The 16,001-nt window shown below is 42.6% G+C and overlaps 1 protein-coding gene across 2 annotated transcripts in view; it reads right to left on the minus strand.

Annotated features, from left to right (window-relative positions):
* LOC103474271 (sodium channel protein type 2 subunit alpha-like) overlaps positions 1 to 16,001 on the minus strand; it is a 40,985-nt gene that overhangs the window by 11,323 nt on the left and 13,661 nt on the right. The window contains exons 6-21 of one of the 2 annotated variants that reach the window (XM_008425112.2): positions 15,894 to 15,985; positions 13,812 to 14,069; positions 12,445 to 12,508; positions 11,349 to 11,490; positions 11,011 to 11,217; positions 9,812 to 10,090; positions 8,660 to 9,001; positions 8,377 to 8,509; positions 8,053 to 8,291; positions 7,774 to 7,947; positions 6,571 to 6,927; positions 5,947 to 6,462; positions 2,504 to 2,639; positions 1,465 to 1,619; positions 1,207 to 1,380; positions 854 to 976 (exon numbers count right to left, since the gene is read on the minus strand). In XM_008425112.2, the coding sequence (XP_008423334.1) occupies positions 854 to 976; positions 1,207 to 1,380; positions 1,465 to 1,619; positions 2,504 to 2,639; positions 5,947 to 6,462; positions 6,571 to 6,927; positions 7,774 to 7,947; positions 8,053 to 8,291; positions 8,377 to 8,509; positions 8,660 to 9,001; positions 9,812 to 10,090; positions 11,011 to 11,217; positions 11,349 to 11,490; positions 12,445 to 12,508; positions 13,812 to 14,069; positions 15,894 to 15,985 (3,391 nt within the window). Of the gene's footprint in view, positions 1 to 853; positions 977 to 1,206; positions 1,381 to 1,464; positions 1,620 to 2,503; positions 2,640 to 5,946; positions 6,463 to 6,570; positions 6,928 to 7,773; positions 7,948 to 8,052; positions 8,292 to 8,376; positions 8,510 to 8,659; positions 9,002 to 9,811; positions 10,091 to 11,010; positions 11,218 to 11,348; positions 11,508 to 12,444; positions 12,509 to 13,811; positions 14,070 to 15,893; positions 15,986 to 16,001 lie in introns of those variants that run through there. The other variant, XM_017310640.1, reaches the window with a different exon arrangement.

Below are 16,001 nucleotides of genomic sequence, written 5' to 3' on the forward strand. Positions count from 1 at the left end.
TCAGAAACAGCCACTCAGAACTAGCAGTAATCAGCTAGCCGCCATGCTATCAGGAAGTTTTCATTCAGTAACTCTGGATTGTTTATTGTAATGGATCCTGTTTTTGCCTTTGAATGTTAAGTTTTATACTTGAATTTTTTTGGCAATGTTGAGAGGTTTTATTTTGGCTCTTTGCATTATTTAGCCTCTTCAGAGCCTTCATATGTTATCAGTCTGTTAAAGATAGTATTACCGATAGCAGTACAATTTGCAGAAGGCCTGTTTTGTTTAGTTTTCTTCTTGGAAAGTTATTAAAACAAGTTTTTGTATAAATTAAGGTAAATTCATGGTTCCTTTTTCCACATAATGTAACCGGTAGTGTTTATCATTTAAAAAAATAAATAAATAATTATGTGATCGTATCGGTGATCGGTATCGGTGACCGGCCCTCATGGGTCATCGGTATCGGTATGGGCAGGAAAAAACCTGATCGGCACACCTCTAGTAGCTAGTTATTGGTCTGTGGCTTGAGAGAACCCAAAGAGTCATTTTGAAGTAAATAGTTTTGAAATAGTTTGTTTTAGAAAATAGAAGCTGAAGAAATGTCAGTACAGGGTACAAATTGGAGAAAGGGCAAATTGACCTACAGTCTCTAAAGGTTGAGTTTATATCTAATAAAATACGTTTTAGTAGAAATTTATGAGTCAGTCTGATTCAAAATAGTCACCACCACGTTAAGTACAAAGTAAATGACAGTGGAGTGCATATTAGAAAAGAAGAGACATAAATAGAAGAGAAACATGTTTTCAGTTTGCCCACTGATAATCGGCACAGAAATATGGTTCTGTGCCGCTGTTGTCCCTCCTGTTCTTACCCTCATGCCCTCAAACCGAGACAGGGCCCTCAGGGGCCGGAGGGCTCGCAGTGTCCTCAGAGTTTTGATGGCGCTGAGCTCAGAGTAGCCCAGAGCGTTTGCTACGAGGCTCACCAAGGACACCTGGGAGACGATAATGTCACAGACAAGCAGGGTGAGGGATCGAAGGGAGCTGTTCGCACACCACACCGGAGTAGAGATTTCAAGAATATGCGTTAGAGTTAAGAGAGTAACTACAATTTTTTTTTCCTAAGCATTTTTCTGAAATTAAGGAATAATAAAATCTTGTTGAGCATCAAGTTTTAACACAACACCAGATTTATTTTCATCCACATTAAGTCTAATATACTCACATCTACAATGAGGAAGTCAAGCCAGCACCATGCATTGGTGAAGTACTTAACGAAGCCGTACGCCACCCACTTCAGCAGCATCTCCAGGATGAAGATGTAAGTGAAGACCTTGTCTGCGTACTCCAGCACGGTTTTGATGGTCCGCCGCTGCTCAATGTAAACATCTTCGAAAGCCTGAAAGATTCAAACTCTGGGATGTAAGCTTTGATCTAAAACACACACCAAGTAACTGCCCAGAATAGAGAGTTTGACACTCACCAGCGCTCCGCTGCTGAGGAGGATCATAAAGATGATGAAGGACTCAAACCAGTTGTGCTCCACAATAATAAAGCAGGTTTTTCTGAGCGTCCACCAGCTCTTGAACCAGCCCACTTCCTCGCTGACCTGGCAGCACTGGAATCTGCTCACACAGCCTGCAGACAAGTAGTAGAAATTAGATGACAGGCACTTGAAAAGGTGCAAGTTGACCTAKCTGACCAAAGCYAAAAGTCCCCACATTTCATGTTATGCTTCCCTCACTCAACAGCAATCTGCTAAAGACAGTTGTACAAATCTTGAGCGACAGTGAAAAGCTACCTGCTATCCAAACACTCCTCCATGAACATGAAGAGGCTTCCCCTGAGATCTGCGTGTGTGCRTGTGTGTGTGTGTGTGTGTGTGTGTGTGCGTGCGTGTGCGTGTGTGTGTGTAAGGTGAGTGATCTTTTACATAGATTGCTGTATGAAGAAAACAGCTGTGAAATCAGTGCCAAAGCCTTTGGGATTCACCATGCTGTTTGTGGTTATGATACAACCATACAGCTAAATTGGAGGTAAACACTTTTTCACACCACTGTATGTCATGAGAAATCTTCACATGGGAGTGAGTGTTAACAGAGCTCTGTGACCTGGACGACTTCTATCCCCAAATAAATCCAAATCATCATATAAAAATAGTTTTATGTGTTTACTCTTTGTCTGATACAAAACTTACTTGATTAAGTGAAACATTCAAGTGTAGCAAATCAGCAAAAAAACTTTTTAAATAAAATAAAAACAGAAGAGATCTGGAAAGCAGCATTGCATTTTTGATATTTGTAACACAAAGCGAATTCACTGCAGGTGTTTTAGACAAAATGTCATCTTCCGTTCCGTCCCGGTGACTATTTCTTGCCTGTCTCGCTGAGCATTTGCGTTCACTGTCACTCAGCTACAAYAGGCCACTGCTAAGCTAAAGCAGTTATAACAATTTCCTCTTTGACATAAAATGCGCTCACCTATTCCTTTCTAGAATCCCCCTCCTACCCCAACATCCTCACCTTCTGTAAAGCAGGCCTCTGGGTCCAACGACTCCTCTGGCTCCAGTTCCACAGATTCGGCCCCATCTCCTGGGGGTCGAATATCTACTGTGCTCCCTTCTGACGAGCTCAGGGGTTGGGGGTCTACGTCGAGCTTCTACATGGACGGAGCAGAAGGCGGTAGGACACAGTCACACGATGCTGCTTGGGAGCATTGAGGTTCATTGGTTTTAGGAGCCAACCGTCTGAGCTGCTAATCATGGTCATTCTCCGWTCATGTGCTCTCCACTGCGTACCTCTACTGAGAAGACTCTTATAGCTCACAGAGTTGGGCTCTTCTGAAACTAGCATTGTCATCGTCGCATGCAGCATCGATCAAATGTACCGACAGGCTTTGGYGTTAGCTGTGCCAGATGGCTTCGAATTAGATTATGCGCTTGAGGCAGAAGGTTGGGTTTACGGAAATGCACTGTGGGTACGTTTGATGTGACCTCGGTTCGAGGACRAGTGCATGCAGTATTCCAGTGCATCATCAGTCAAAGCCTGAAATAGTACCAAGCAGAACGTGGGGTCAAGTATTTTCATGTCCACTGGAAAAAGGGATCCCAAGTCTTATTTGCTACACCATTTCCAAAAGGTTTCTGTGGCTCACATGATGGAATGTTTTACCAAGTCTCTTTTATAAATCTGAAGCCACTCCAATGAGGAGACAGAACTCTTTCCTCAGTGACATGAAAACACATCATTTTCATTCCTTGAAAGCAGTGTAAAAAAGCTTCTTCTGTTTGAGTTGAAGTAGACGAATAACCACATTAGCTTACCAGCAAAAACCAGTACTGTGCACTGTTTGAAACACAGCATGTGCTGTGCAGTTGGTTTTGTGTTTCCTGTTTGGAAGACCTACCGAATTAGCACCGATGCATACCCAGAAAACACACAAGACCTAATAGAGGACTCAGGCACTCATTGGTGGTAGTAAAGGTAACACATAAAAGGACGACAGCAGCTCCTATTTCCAGGATTTTAAAATTATCTTAAAGTCTAAAATGCTTTAGTTATTAACTAATGTACAATCTAATATCATCTGCATATTGTGAGACTTTTTGGTGACATGAGGCCTCCTGTCTGTTTTCTCTGGGTGTTTTTTGGCCTCATGTCAGGGGTCTCTGAAGTTGGGGGTATTGGAACATGTCAACCTACACAGTGCAGCAGCCCTGATTGCCGTGGGACCCAGCTAATACGGCATGGGAATGATGGAAGCATGCTGCTCGCAAGTGCATTGTTTTTACGGAAAGGTATTTCCCTCCGACTCTCCGCTCCTCCTTTGGCACAGACAAATCTGTTTTAGTTGTTAGCCTCACAGTTTACAGCTTAAAACTGACAGATTATTTTTATTTTATTTTTAGGAAAGTTTACCTTTTTTAACATAAAGTGATCACAGCGAGACAAAAGTGGATAACACAAGCATCAAAGCCAAATGCTAATTAATTGTGTTTACATATTTTGTTTGGTTGTCTGTTTTTTTGGTTTGAGATTTTTCACGATACTCTCGTCTAAAGTGTTGTAACAATCAGCAACGTGTTATCTCTTTTGAAACTCTGCAAAAAGTTATTTTTTTAAATTCATGTTTATGAAAATTAACTTGAATCTTTCATCATTCCACTATCGTTCAGATTACACAGGTAAATACATACAGATTTTCAACGTGTGTGTGCATGGGGTTCTGAGCCAGACAAATGAATTTTGTCCAACCACAGCAAAATTCATTCCTCCATTCCTTCTCGTCTACTGCACATTCTCCTCCACCTCCTCCCTTCCTTCATTCTCAAGCTCAGAGTGTTGGATGCCAATCAAGTCCCAAAACCAAGTCAAAAACCAAGCAATGAAACCAAAAGCAAACATTATGCTTGATGAGTTTGTCTATCAATGGATATAAAAAAGGTGCTCATTCATTAAATGGTTTGKAACTGCAATACAGCCTGATGCCTTGAGGTTAATTATGAGGGGGGAAAGGGGATAAAAGGAAAAGAAAATGATCACAGCATTGGGTGTGCTGCTGAATGGGGCAGGGAGGGGTAATAAAGCAAAGACGGTGGGTGGTGGTGGTGGCTGGGGKTTGAGGGGACGGAGGGCAGACCAGGCAAAGAACGAAAATGGGCAATCCATTGAAGTTATGAGAAAAATATGTTTGTCTGTAAATGGCATAGGCAGTCCTCATGGTTAGTGCAATAAAGTGATCTTACAATTCTCTTCTCACTGAAAACCTTGAGAGCGTCTGTGAAACAGCTGGAATAACAAACGAGGGGGGGTTAAACAGAGTGAGTTACACACACCAACGCCAGCACATAAACTCATGATACTGGCGGTTCCATAAGGTCACAGTTAGAAGACTTAATCATCTCAGAGACACAAATAGAAACAAAATCTATTCACTGGTTACACTCAGTAAACACATGCTGGTGTCGCTAAACAAATATACATCTGCTAAAACATGAATATGTCCTTTTTTTCTTTGTTTGTTTTTAGCATACAACATGTAAAGAGCAGCTGTGATGTCAGACAAATGGTCCATATATGGAGCGTGTGGTGTCATGGCCAGAAATAGACTCCTGGCTTGTTTTGAATCACAGGGAACTGGCACCACACCCACAGTGACAGATTCCCGTCACCAGGGAACTCAAGTCCCGATGCTCTGTCAGCTTGACGACACTCAAMGGCAAATCGTGCTTTTAGCTCTGACGCAAAGGGCAAGCAGTTGCAAAAAAGGTTAAGTGGAAAATGTGTCGTATCCTCCTGAAGTTTTATCTATAGTACAGCCACAAATTTCTATGTATCTTTGAGTTTTGTGGGATAGATCGACATAAAACAGCTCAGGATTGTGAAAACCATCTGAGTCATCTGATTTTACCTCAGGTGATCAGTTTCTGTTCACAATTATCTTTACTCTGTGATGGTCTGTCACATATGGGAAACAAGGAAATTTGTGGTCATGTCGAGAAAAATGTGAGAAAATTTATCTAAACACAAARGCATAAATCACTGTAATGACACCGTAAGATAAGACTTAAATATGTGTTTACGAAGCTACTGGTAAAGCAGCCCTCTCCAAAACAGTGAGTCATGCAGCTTGATGATAAAACATAAACCTGTTGCTGTGGACAAAGACTAATTTGAGTCTCTTTTTGGCTGCCATGGCTCCCAGGATTCTAGGTTTGAGATAAGACTCCATTAGCACAGCGTGATGCATGTTCATGTGAGTCAGCACTTGTGTTATTTTCAAACTGCTTGACTGTCAGATAATTGTCTGAAAAGGCATTTCTATGCAAACCTTTATATGTCCACGCTCTCATTTGTATTGCGTGTCAAATAATGCAGACATCACGATTTAATCGAGCTTTAAGAAAGACGCCGACGTGATTTTYTAAAGCCAACGGAGAGGTCGGCCATGTGGTCAGCCATCTTACCTCTTTGCTGCCCTCCACGTCAGAAGAGTCGCTGCTGAAATCCTCCGTGTTCAGGTTTTCAAAGTCCGACTCGCCCACAGCGATGGGCACAGTCACCGTAAGGCTGGGGTTGTGGATAAAGGACATGTAGTCACATTCTTCCATTGGGTACTTGCTYGTGGTGTCCCCGCCTACCGCAACCACCAGTCCCCCTGGCTTCCCATTGCCCTCCATCATGTACACCCCACTGGGGTCTTTGGTGATCTCCAGTGGCGTGTGGTTGGAAATGCAGTTCCCTTTTCCGTTGCTTTGCAGGTCGTCCAGGGGTTTGCTCTCCTCGGCCAGGCCGGAGCCCTTGCCTCCGTCRAAACAGAGGCTCTGGAGGAASTGCCTCACTTTGGTTTTGACGTAGGAGATGCCCCGCTGGATGCGGCCAACAGCGATCTGGAGGTTGTTCATCTCACTGTCGTCGTCGGTGGCCGCCAAGTTGTCTGCGCTGAACGAGCTCAGGAGGAGGGCCAGGAAAAGGTTAAGGACCTGGAAAGAAAGTTATAGATGAAGAAAAATCTTTTTTTTTATTCCTTCATGTTGTCATAAACCTCTTCCATAGAAACCAGAGCCTTTAACACAGAAAACAGTTTGTACCACGAGGTTTCCGATCACCATGACCATCATGAAGACGATGATGCACATCGTCTGCCCCGCCACCTCCATGCAGTCCCACATGGTCTCGATCCACTCCCCGCACAGCACCCGGAACACGATGAGGAAGGAGTGGAAGAAGTCATGCATGTGCCAGCGCGGCAGCTCGCAGTCTTCCGAAATCTTGCACACGCACTCCTTGTAGCTCTTGCCGAATAGCTGCATGCCCACCACGGCAAAGATGAACACGATGATGGCCAGCACCAGCGTCAGGTTGCCCAGGGCGCCCACRGAGTTACCGATGATCTTGATCAGCATGTTCAGAGTGGGCCACGACTTGGCTAGCTTGAAGACCCTCAGCTGATTAGAGACACAAATTRCAGGTCATGTAAGGGARGAATATCATTATTATTTAAACAATAACACATTATAATTAATCATTTTATTAGACAAGAAATAAAATATAAAGCAATTTTTCCTTTTAATCAACACCTGTACACATATTGTGCCCTCTATCAGTATTAGTAATCATAGTAAAAAAAAGTTAATAAATTTGGTGCCACGCTTACTTGAAAATAGTTCTAGSAACTATAAAAACAGAAGAGTCTGAGTTTTCCTTTTGTTTTGTGAAAGCTACTGATTGGTTGATAATCTCACACCAGAACCAAGGACATTTTGAAAAGGCARCATTACAGAAAGCAYGACACCTATCAAACACTTCAAGTTTAATAAAAAAAAAATAGAAGAAATGATTCACAAACAGGTTTTAAAACRAACCACATCACCTGTATTTTTTTTAAGGTAGGGTAAGTTGGTCTTATTTTAAACTCTCCTCAGCTGTTTTTAAACTATTTTTAGTATCCATTTAAAACAATTGCCATATGACTCATTTGACCTAAAATGCTGATAATTACACAAAGCTACTGGTCACATGATACCATACTTGTTTTAAACTTAAAACAGTCCTGTTGTGACTGTGTTCTCCAGTTAAACATGGGATGTTTTAATAGGTGACTGTTCTAACAACTACTTGTTCTCTTCTCTCATACAGTGTCTGCTTTTGTGATTACTAGTMACTATGTAGCATGTGTGGTGCCATTGTTTTTCAGGTTGGTTAGTATTTTTCTCAAATCTAGTCTAATCTTTCTGTCCAGCCTGCTGTTTTTGGATAAGATTATAAAGATTTAAATAAATGACGAATCTCACCAATCTGAAGGATCTGAGCACAGACAGGCCCTCTACATTAGCCAAGCCAAGCTCCATGAGACTGAGACTGACAATGATGCCATCAAAGATGTTCCAGCCCTCCTGAAAGTAATAGTAGGGATCCAGRGCGATGATCTTGAAGCACATTTCTGCCGTGAAGATCCCTGTAAACACCTGAAATGAACAGAAAGAGAAAAGCTGAACCCAAATCTGCATTAAGAAAGGAAGGCAAAAAGATTAATAAAATTCTTTACGACTGTAAGTGTAGCAAACTCTCACCAGGTTTCCGATTGAAAGGAGGTTATCAAACTCTGTGGTCATGGGGTAATGCTCCATGGCCATGAAAAGAGTGTTGAGGACAATGCAGACGGTGATCGCTAGATCCACGAAGGGATCCATGACCACCATGCTGACGAACTCTTTGATTTTCAGCCATGCCGGACAACAGTCCCAAATCAGGCAGGTGTTGGCGAATCTATACCAGCAGGGCGGGCACTTCTGTCTCGACTCCTCCAGCTCTGGAAAACAAGCGTTCTTTGAAAAATCAATCAACAAAAAGTGAAAAACGTAAGCTTGAARCGAGAAGCGCAGAAGGACGCTGACCTTCCATGGTGTTGGTGAGGATACTGGCCACGCTCATGGCTCTCTGGCGCCCCCCTGGTTCATCTAAATAGTCCATGGAAGGCTGGAGGAATCCTGATCGGCGCTTCTTTATCTCAGTATCTGTTGTTGTTCCCTAATAAATAAATAAGAAAATCTCACTCAGCCCAAAACTGGTTTAGCTGTTGGAAATTTCGTAGAAAAAAGTTGCAGTAAACCAATWCGAACAAACCAAATACTAAAGAGGGAAATGTTCAAATAATAACCCATAAAACAATAAAGTCACCTCAGGCAGCAGGAGACCTGCAGGGGAGGTTGTTACAGATGTCCCACCGACCAGCGACACCACRCCGTTGCAGTCTACGGAGCAGTGCATCTTTCCGTTGGCGGGCAGCACGATCCGTGGCGCCCCCAAGCTGGTCTGGCTGACGGCGCTGCAGCGCCGCTCCAGGCGCCGCGGCAGGAACAAGGACCCTCGGCGACTGTCGTTCTCCTCGAAGGTGCTGTGCTCGTCGTCAGCGAAGTCGTTCTCAGAGCCCATGTCTCGGGCTCGGCCGCGGAAGCTAAACAGGCTGGTGCGGCTGTTCCTCCGCGGCGAAAAGAGGGAACCGCGGACGCTGAGGAGAGACTAAAGAGACACAGGAAGCGTGGAGTTACTGGGACTTGTAAAAATCTTTCACGTCAGAATACAATCATTAATATTTGCATCCTTRCCCCTCAAATAGTATGTTTTTAATATTTCCTGTTAGCCACTTTAACTTCAGGATGACAGGGATTTTTCTAGGCTTTTAAACCAATAATTGCTGTAGAATTTTATCCTTTTTTTTTTTTTTACTTGAATGAACATTTTGTCACGTCAAATGTTTTTAACTCAACTCATCCTATTCATGAAACTTTAAAGTAATAATATGTGTCAAAATCAGAAACTGAGGACTTTGCTGTTTGCGAGTCTCAAACCAGCCATTAACTGGAAAAAAATTAGGATGTGTGACAGACTGAGAGACTCGTCTTAATGATTAGCAATAGCTTCTGCAATTTTTTATGTGCATGTGAAAGAAAGATTTTGCTGAAATATTTGATGATCTGTTGCACTACATGTCAAAGGAGGTGACACCAGATTATCTTTCAGGGAATCAGAGGAATCTGATTCAGAGGAAGAGGTGGGTGAAAACAAAAGCACGCCACACTTTTCAGATTTGTTTTTGTAAATACTTGGAAAAACACATACCACTTTCTCTTCACTTCACAATTCTATTGTTTACTGATCTATAACACAAAATCCCCCAAAAATCAATCAAAAGTTTGTGGTTGTAATATGGAAATGTTCAAGGAGTGTGAATACTTTTGCTGGGTTTTGTCTTTTCACTTGTCAAGTTTCATTAACTTAGCTTTTAAATCCATGATTCGTATGGATCTGCCATGTAAAGTTCGAACCCACCTGGTTGGGTGAGGAGCATCTTTTCTCATAGGAGAGGCGGTTGGCATCGATGGAGAAGCGGAAGCTGGACCTCTTGATGCTGTCCTCGGACATGGACTTGTGGAACTTGTCACACACGCCCCTCTCCTCCTCCTCCTCGCGCTGCTTCCTCTTCTTCCGCCTGTTGCGTCGCTCCTTGGCGCTCTTCGAGCTCAGCTTGGACGTCCCCGAGGAGGACTCGGAGGTGGGACCCCCTCTCCCGCTGTACTCGCCGCTCTCGGTGGCTGCTGCCGCGGCAACCTGCCAGCCAATYAGAGCACAGAGACAGTTGTCATGGAGACCCGGCGCCTGTCTCGGAGTGGAGGAGAGAGCCTGGCATGGAGAGCCGAATCAGCCTCAGATGCCTTTCTATAAATGGATGTCTGAATGTTTTCACCCGAACCAAAACATTGGGTGCAGATGGAGGGGTACGACGGTTCCTCTTTGCTTCCGAAAAACAAGAGAGACAAAAATCTATGGATCTAGACAGCATCGAACAAAGCGCCACACATATTTTCCTTTTGATTTACTACAATGTGAAAAGAGCCTCAACAAAATGCCAGAAGCTGCTCCCACATAAAACTGAAGCTGGAACCTTTCAGCTGCTGTAAAAGTGAACGCACCTGCCAWATATATCACACACTCCTTCAAGTATTTTAGCATTCACTCCAAGAAATCCTTTTATTTCTGTTGTTCAAAACATAATGCAAACAAAGTAAAGGAACGAGGATTTAAATGTCTGTCGCCAGTGTGTGTGTTACAGATAATAACACACAACTGAATTAAAGAATGTGTGTCATCTGATGTTTTCAATACGTGCTAAACTAGGAAGTCAAATAAGCAGAGACATGTTTAAAATGGATTTTCCCAAAATGGAAAAGCAGCAGCTTTTCCATTTTGGCTCCATCTTTGTATTACAAATAAAGACATTTTGGAGTATGTTGTGGAGTATGTTTCACAATCTGGTAAACATCAGACAATAAAACCCCCGGGGTCTCCAAGGCAACTCTGCCTCACGGTGAAAGAATCAGTYAGRGCATTTGCATCTGCTGAATACTAAACAAATAAATCAGAGCACTCGATAGGTTTTGCATACGTTCCGGTTTTCAAACCAACAAAAACAAATGTCTGCCTTGATGTAAAGTTGAATATGTGGGGGGGGGGGRGAAGCTGCTTCCTACCTGCGCCTCCTCCTGCTGCCTTTTCAGCTGCTCCAGCATGGCTTGGAATTCCTCCTCCTTCTGCTGAGCCTCCTCGATGGTGGCCTGGTTCTGTTCGTCGTAAGCCATGGCTACCACAGCCAGGATCAGGTTAATGAGGTAAAAGGAGCCCAGGAAGATCACCAGCACAAAGAAGATCATGTAGGGTTTCCCTGCAGCACGCAAAGTCTGATTCCACCAAAGCAAAGCAGAAAAACTAAGTTGGCTTTTTTTCTTCTTTTACGTTTCTCTACRCTATTTYAGTAGAAGAGAACGTGGAGAATGTAAGCGTTGATGAGAAAATGTGCTTTCCGACAGACCTGTTGGTAGAGGTTTTCCCAGAAGTCCTGCGTCATGAGTCGGAAAAGGGAGAGGAAGGCCCAGCTGAAGGTGTCGAAGCTCGTGTAGCCGTAGTCTGGATTACGGCCCGTTTTCAGACACATAAAGCCCTCTGGACAGAGTCTTCAAGACACAAAACGGAGATATAAGTGACTTAATTTGAAGCAAATGCCAACCAGATTTACAGGAAACCCAAGCAACTCCGACCAAATAAAAGATTTGACATCCTTGGTCGCATTACAGCCAGTGGCAGTTTTTGGTCTTGGCAGTTGCCCAGAGTGTCATTCGAAGAGGGTCAGCTCAGACAAGCACCTAATGTTTAAACAGAGCCGGCCCAAGGCATCTGTGAGGTAAGCAGCTTCTTATGCCCCCCACACCACTAGGGGGCCCCCAAGAGCACAAAGCTAGCATGATCATTTTTTATAACATTGAGCAATACAGCTGTTAATTGGGGAAATATGATATTAAACTTCTTAACTTGTTTAATGTAAAGTCAAGTTTTATTTTTTAAATGATGTTTCTTTCAAATAGTTAAAATAACATGGCACACTTTAAATTCCACTCTRCATTCCAAAATCAAAATTATTAATTTTTTGCTTGCTAAATCAATAGCCATGATGACATCAGCATGATGTAGGCTAATTATAAATGGCTGTATGTTACATACATATTAGAAGAGTAGCTTATGAACAATTAAGCATCTGGTGGAGACATGTTGGTATAGGGGGGMCCAAATAAATATATGCTTAGGACCCTAAAAATGCTTAGGCCAGCCCTGTGTAAAAAATATAACACCTGTGCCCTGAACAAGTTATCTTTTTTTTTTTTTGAATGACCAACTGTAACTTGCAGTACTTCTTTCTTCTATGAAGCTAGCAGCAAAACCATGTTTAAATCTTGAAAACAAAAGCTAGAGTCTTTCTATGTATGAACAAACAAACCCAGTACATCCCGAGGAGTCAATATAAGCCAGTAGTTTGGAAGCTCGCTGCACTTTCTGGAATCGACTCTAACTGGGTCTGCTCCGCTTTGCTGTGCGTCTAATTGGCCACATAAATAAAACATGTCCAGTCTTACCCGGCACCRCTGCCGTTTCCACAGAGMAGAGCATCCCTACGGCCAGGGAGGTGATAGTAATTACCTGCAGAGGAGGGMAGACAGAGGGACAACAGTCTGAGCCGCATCATACAGGATATTAAACAGACAGAGCAGGACGGGCATCCTGTGGCTTTTGTGAGCAAAGATTAATACACAGCTATGCAGAAATATTATGACTACTTCAAGCGTGTTCACATGTTGTRATGTTTTGAAGTATTTTATTGTATTTCAGTTGATAGATCAACACAAACAGCTGCATAAGGCTGAAGCAGAAGAAATTAGACAGTAAAATATTGCAAATAAAAATCTGAAATGTGCCTTTTTTGTTCAGCCAATATCAGATCAATTACAGATGCTTCTTTTGGGCTGTCTCCAYCAATTTTTTGACATCTAGAAACATTTTTCATGTTCATATTGAAGAAAAGCATCCCCACAGCATRATTCTGCCACCACTATCTTTCAGTGTCTGGAGAATGAATTATCCCTGAGCTGTTTGTTTCTTGGTCTTTCTGATTTAATTTGTTTTCTAAAAAGCCTCTGAGGTGGATGTATACTGACACACAGAAATGGACTCTACTTATGAAATAATTGATTACTCAAGWCAATTTGGTTGCAGTGGGTTTAATGTAAGTTTTCTGAATAAAGAGGGCAGAAAACAAATGAATGCCACATTTGTTAAATCGTTCCTTGTGAAACAATTTGAAAAAGATGTTGCATTCTCTCACCTTCCTAAGATAAATGGTGTAAGTCATCTTTTGCCAAAAGTTTTTTTTTTTCAAAATCATTTTGGCAAAAAATGACTTGGAATATTATTTTAGCAAGGCAATGTTTTCCTTCCACTTCACCATCACGGACAATTTTGTATCAGTCTGCTACTTAAAATCATTACATGAAATTTGTGGAAGTAATATCGAGAAAATGGGAATAAGCTCAACAGATGTAAATAATTTTACATACAGATCCACTTTTTCTATCCATCTAGATTGGATTTTTTTTTAGGATTTTCTTGTWTCTCTGACTGTAAATTAAAATCTCRTGCCCGTTCCAGGGGCTGAGCTACSCCTCTGTCGCCTTGTTTGTCTGCGACTCTGCCTYGGTTTGTCATGTAGCYGGTGCGTGTCTCCTTGGTGTCCYGCTGGCGGTCAATGACTCACTCTCCTGCAGCACTTTAGGCTGCTCATGCCACACAGATGGGCTACGGGAGAATGACGGTTGCTGGTGAGGGGGCGAAGAGCGGAGGGGTGCGGGGGTGGAGGGAGGCTCTCATTGTTGGGACGATTATCCGCCSTGCGACACACAGATCGCTGCAGTCYRACCTAAGCTAACCCCGCTGCGTGTCAGCTTACTCTCATCACTGATGAACTCGGTCCAGTTCAGCGTGGTGTTGAACAGGCCCATGTCGTTGCCCGTGACGCTGGCGTTGCTGCTGTTGCTGCTGCTGGCGTTGCTGAAGTTTGGCACGCGCACACACTTCTGCCTCAGGTTGCCCATGAAGAGCTGCAGGCCAATCAGAGCGAAGACGCTGAGGCAGAACACAGTGAGGATCATCACGTCCGACAGCTTCTTCACCGACTGGATCAGAGCGCCAACGATGGTCTTCAGGCCTAAACCGGGAGGTGGGGCAAAGTTAATGAATCGCAGTTTGACCAGAGAAGACACGGTTATTAAGAAATTACAGTAGCAGGAAGTGAAAGTTCCTGTATGAATTATTTGCTGTCAACCAGGAATCAGGGTGACAAAGGTTTTKGGGTTTTTATTGTTTTGTTTTTTTTGCTCAGTTTTGTTTCTTAAAACATATAAAAGATTCCAATAAAATCCACTGATGAATATAAAAAAATAAGGCGAGGTGTGAATACTTTTGCACTCCAGCATTGATTCATTTTCCTTCTGATAACTTCCTGTTGCCACGGAATTACATGGCAATTAATTACAATTAATTAATGCCACGGAATTACAATTAATTACAACAATTACATGGCATTGTTGCAAATCTTTTCTATTGGTTTCTTAACGTAGAAAACAAATGTGCAGGTTCTGGTTCTGTGTGCTTTGTAGTGCAGCAAAACCAAAACCAAGAGAATTTAAAGTCGGACTGAAGCAAACGTAAATGTTCATRTGATGAAATGTCCAACTACCTTCCTATAAAGGCTGGCAATTGCACTGCAATTGATTTTACAGGGTTTTTAAAGGGTGGAGAAAGAGTTCAAGTTAAAGTCCTAAATAGGCCTAACAACATGTAACCCATGAGCTAGTGGGCTAACTTCTCTGGCTTCAGGTCGGCTGTGTARCAGAATTTAAAGAACGTATTTGCAACGTTAAAMGTGATATGGGCCAGATTTTTGTTTTTGAGTTTTGTGGATGTTCACAGGTATCGACTGTCGCAGAAATTCAGCTCTGTATACAACGTCCTTTTGTCCAGAACACTCACCATCCCTCCTCTWTATATATCCAAACCATCTGGATGCATCCTCCTCTGCTTTACTCAAACTCCAAATGTTTGTTTTAACAGCTATTTAGTAGATATTTGGTGACAGTCCTCTTTAAGTAAAGAGCTAATGGTGTGTTACAGTGCCATTCATAAGGTTATACACACTCATCAAACATGAGTATCATTGATTTGGAGTCGTACATGATGCACTTGAGTTGCCTTTTTTTTCCCCACATAATTCAATGATGATGAATTTTGAAATCTGGATTTAGATGTATGACTTCTTAAACAAGTAATGAGGGTGTATGTATCTATGTATTTTGTTCATGTGTATTTCTAACCATTTAGATCAGAGATCATTTGTATAGAATTTAAAATCATTTCATTTATCTCAAAGAGAAAAAAAGGCTGAAATGCATCATAAGACAAAACCTATCATGACACCCAATTAATGTATGAGTATGTAAACTTCTGAACCTAGCTATGTGTGTTGTGTACCATTTTGTACCACTCACTGTGCATTTTTACYATAAAAACACACAACATTGAACAAGACATGCACAGGAAAACAAGGTAAGGGAGGAACCCTGCACACAGACACACACACACGCACACACACAAAAGAGCTTGCCACAAGAAAATCGGCTTTTGCAATGTCTCATGCAAAAAAGGAAAGAAAGAAATAGTGCACAAACTCTACTTGGAAGGCTCCCAAGGCAAGAATAGATTTCAACCAAAAAGAATTCTGCCTTAAAGGATGTGTCTTAAAAGCCGAGAATCCTGTCAATCTGTGCAGATTGGAGCCAGATTCCAGCTTTTACTGGCCTTGGGACGAAGGCAGCATGAGGGACGGCGACAAGCGTCGTCAGGCTTAGCTACAGTGAGATGAGCTGAGAGGAGGGGGCAGGGGGGCGGGCGCATGGGTTTGGATGTTAGCGAAATGTCAGTTAGCCATTAGCGTTGTATGTTAACCTTATTTCAGCCTTGATGGCTCTCTCACCTGGGATGACTGAAATTGTTTTCAGGGCTCGCAGAACCCTGAAGGTTCGCAGTGCTGAGACATTGCCCAGGTCCACAAACTCTGTGACATATCTGTAAGGGAATGCAG

This window comes from Poecilia reticulata, linkage group LG2 (genome assembly GCF_000633615.1).
Source record: "Poecilia reticulata strain Guanapo linkage group LG2, Guppy_female_1.0+MT, whole genome shotgun sequence".
In the NCBI taxonomy this organism is placed as follows: domain Eukaryota; kingdom Metazoa; phylum Chordata; class Actinopteri; order Cyprinodontiformes; family Poeciliidae; genus Poecilia; species Poecilia reticulata.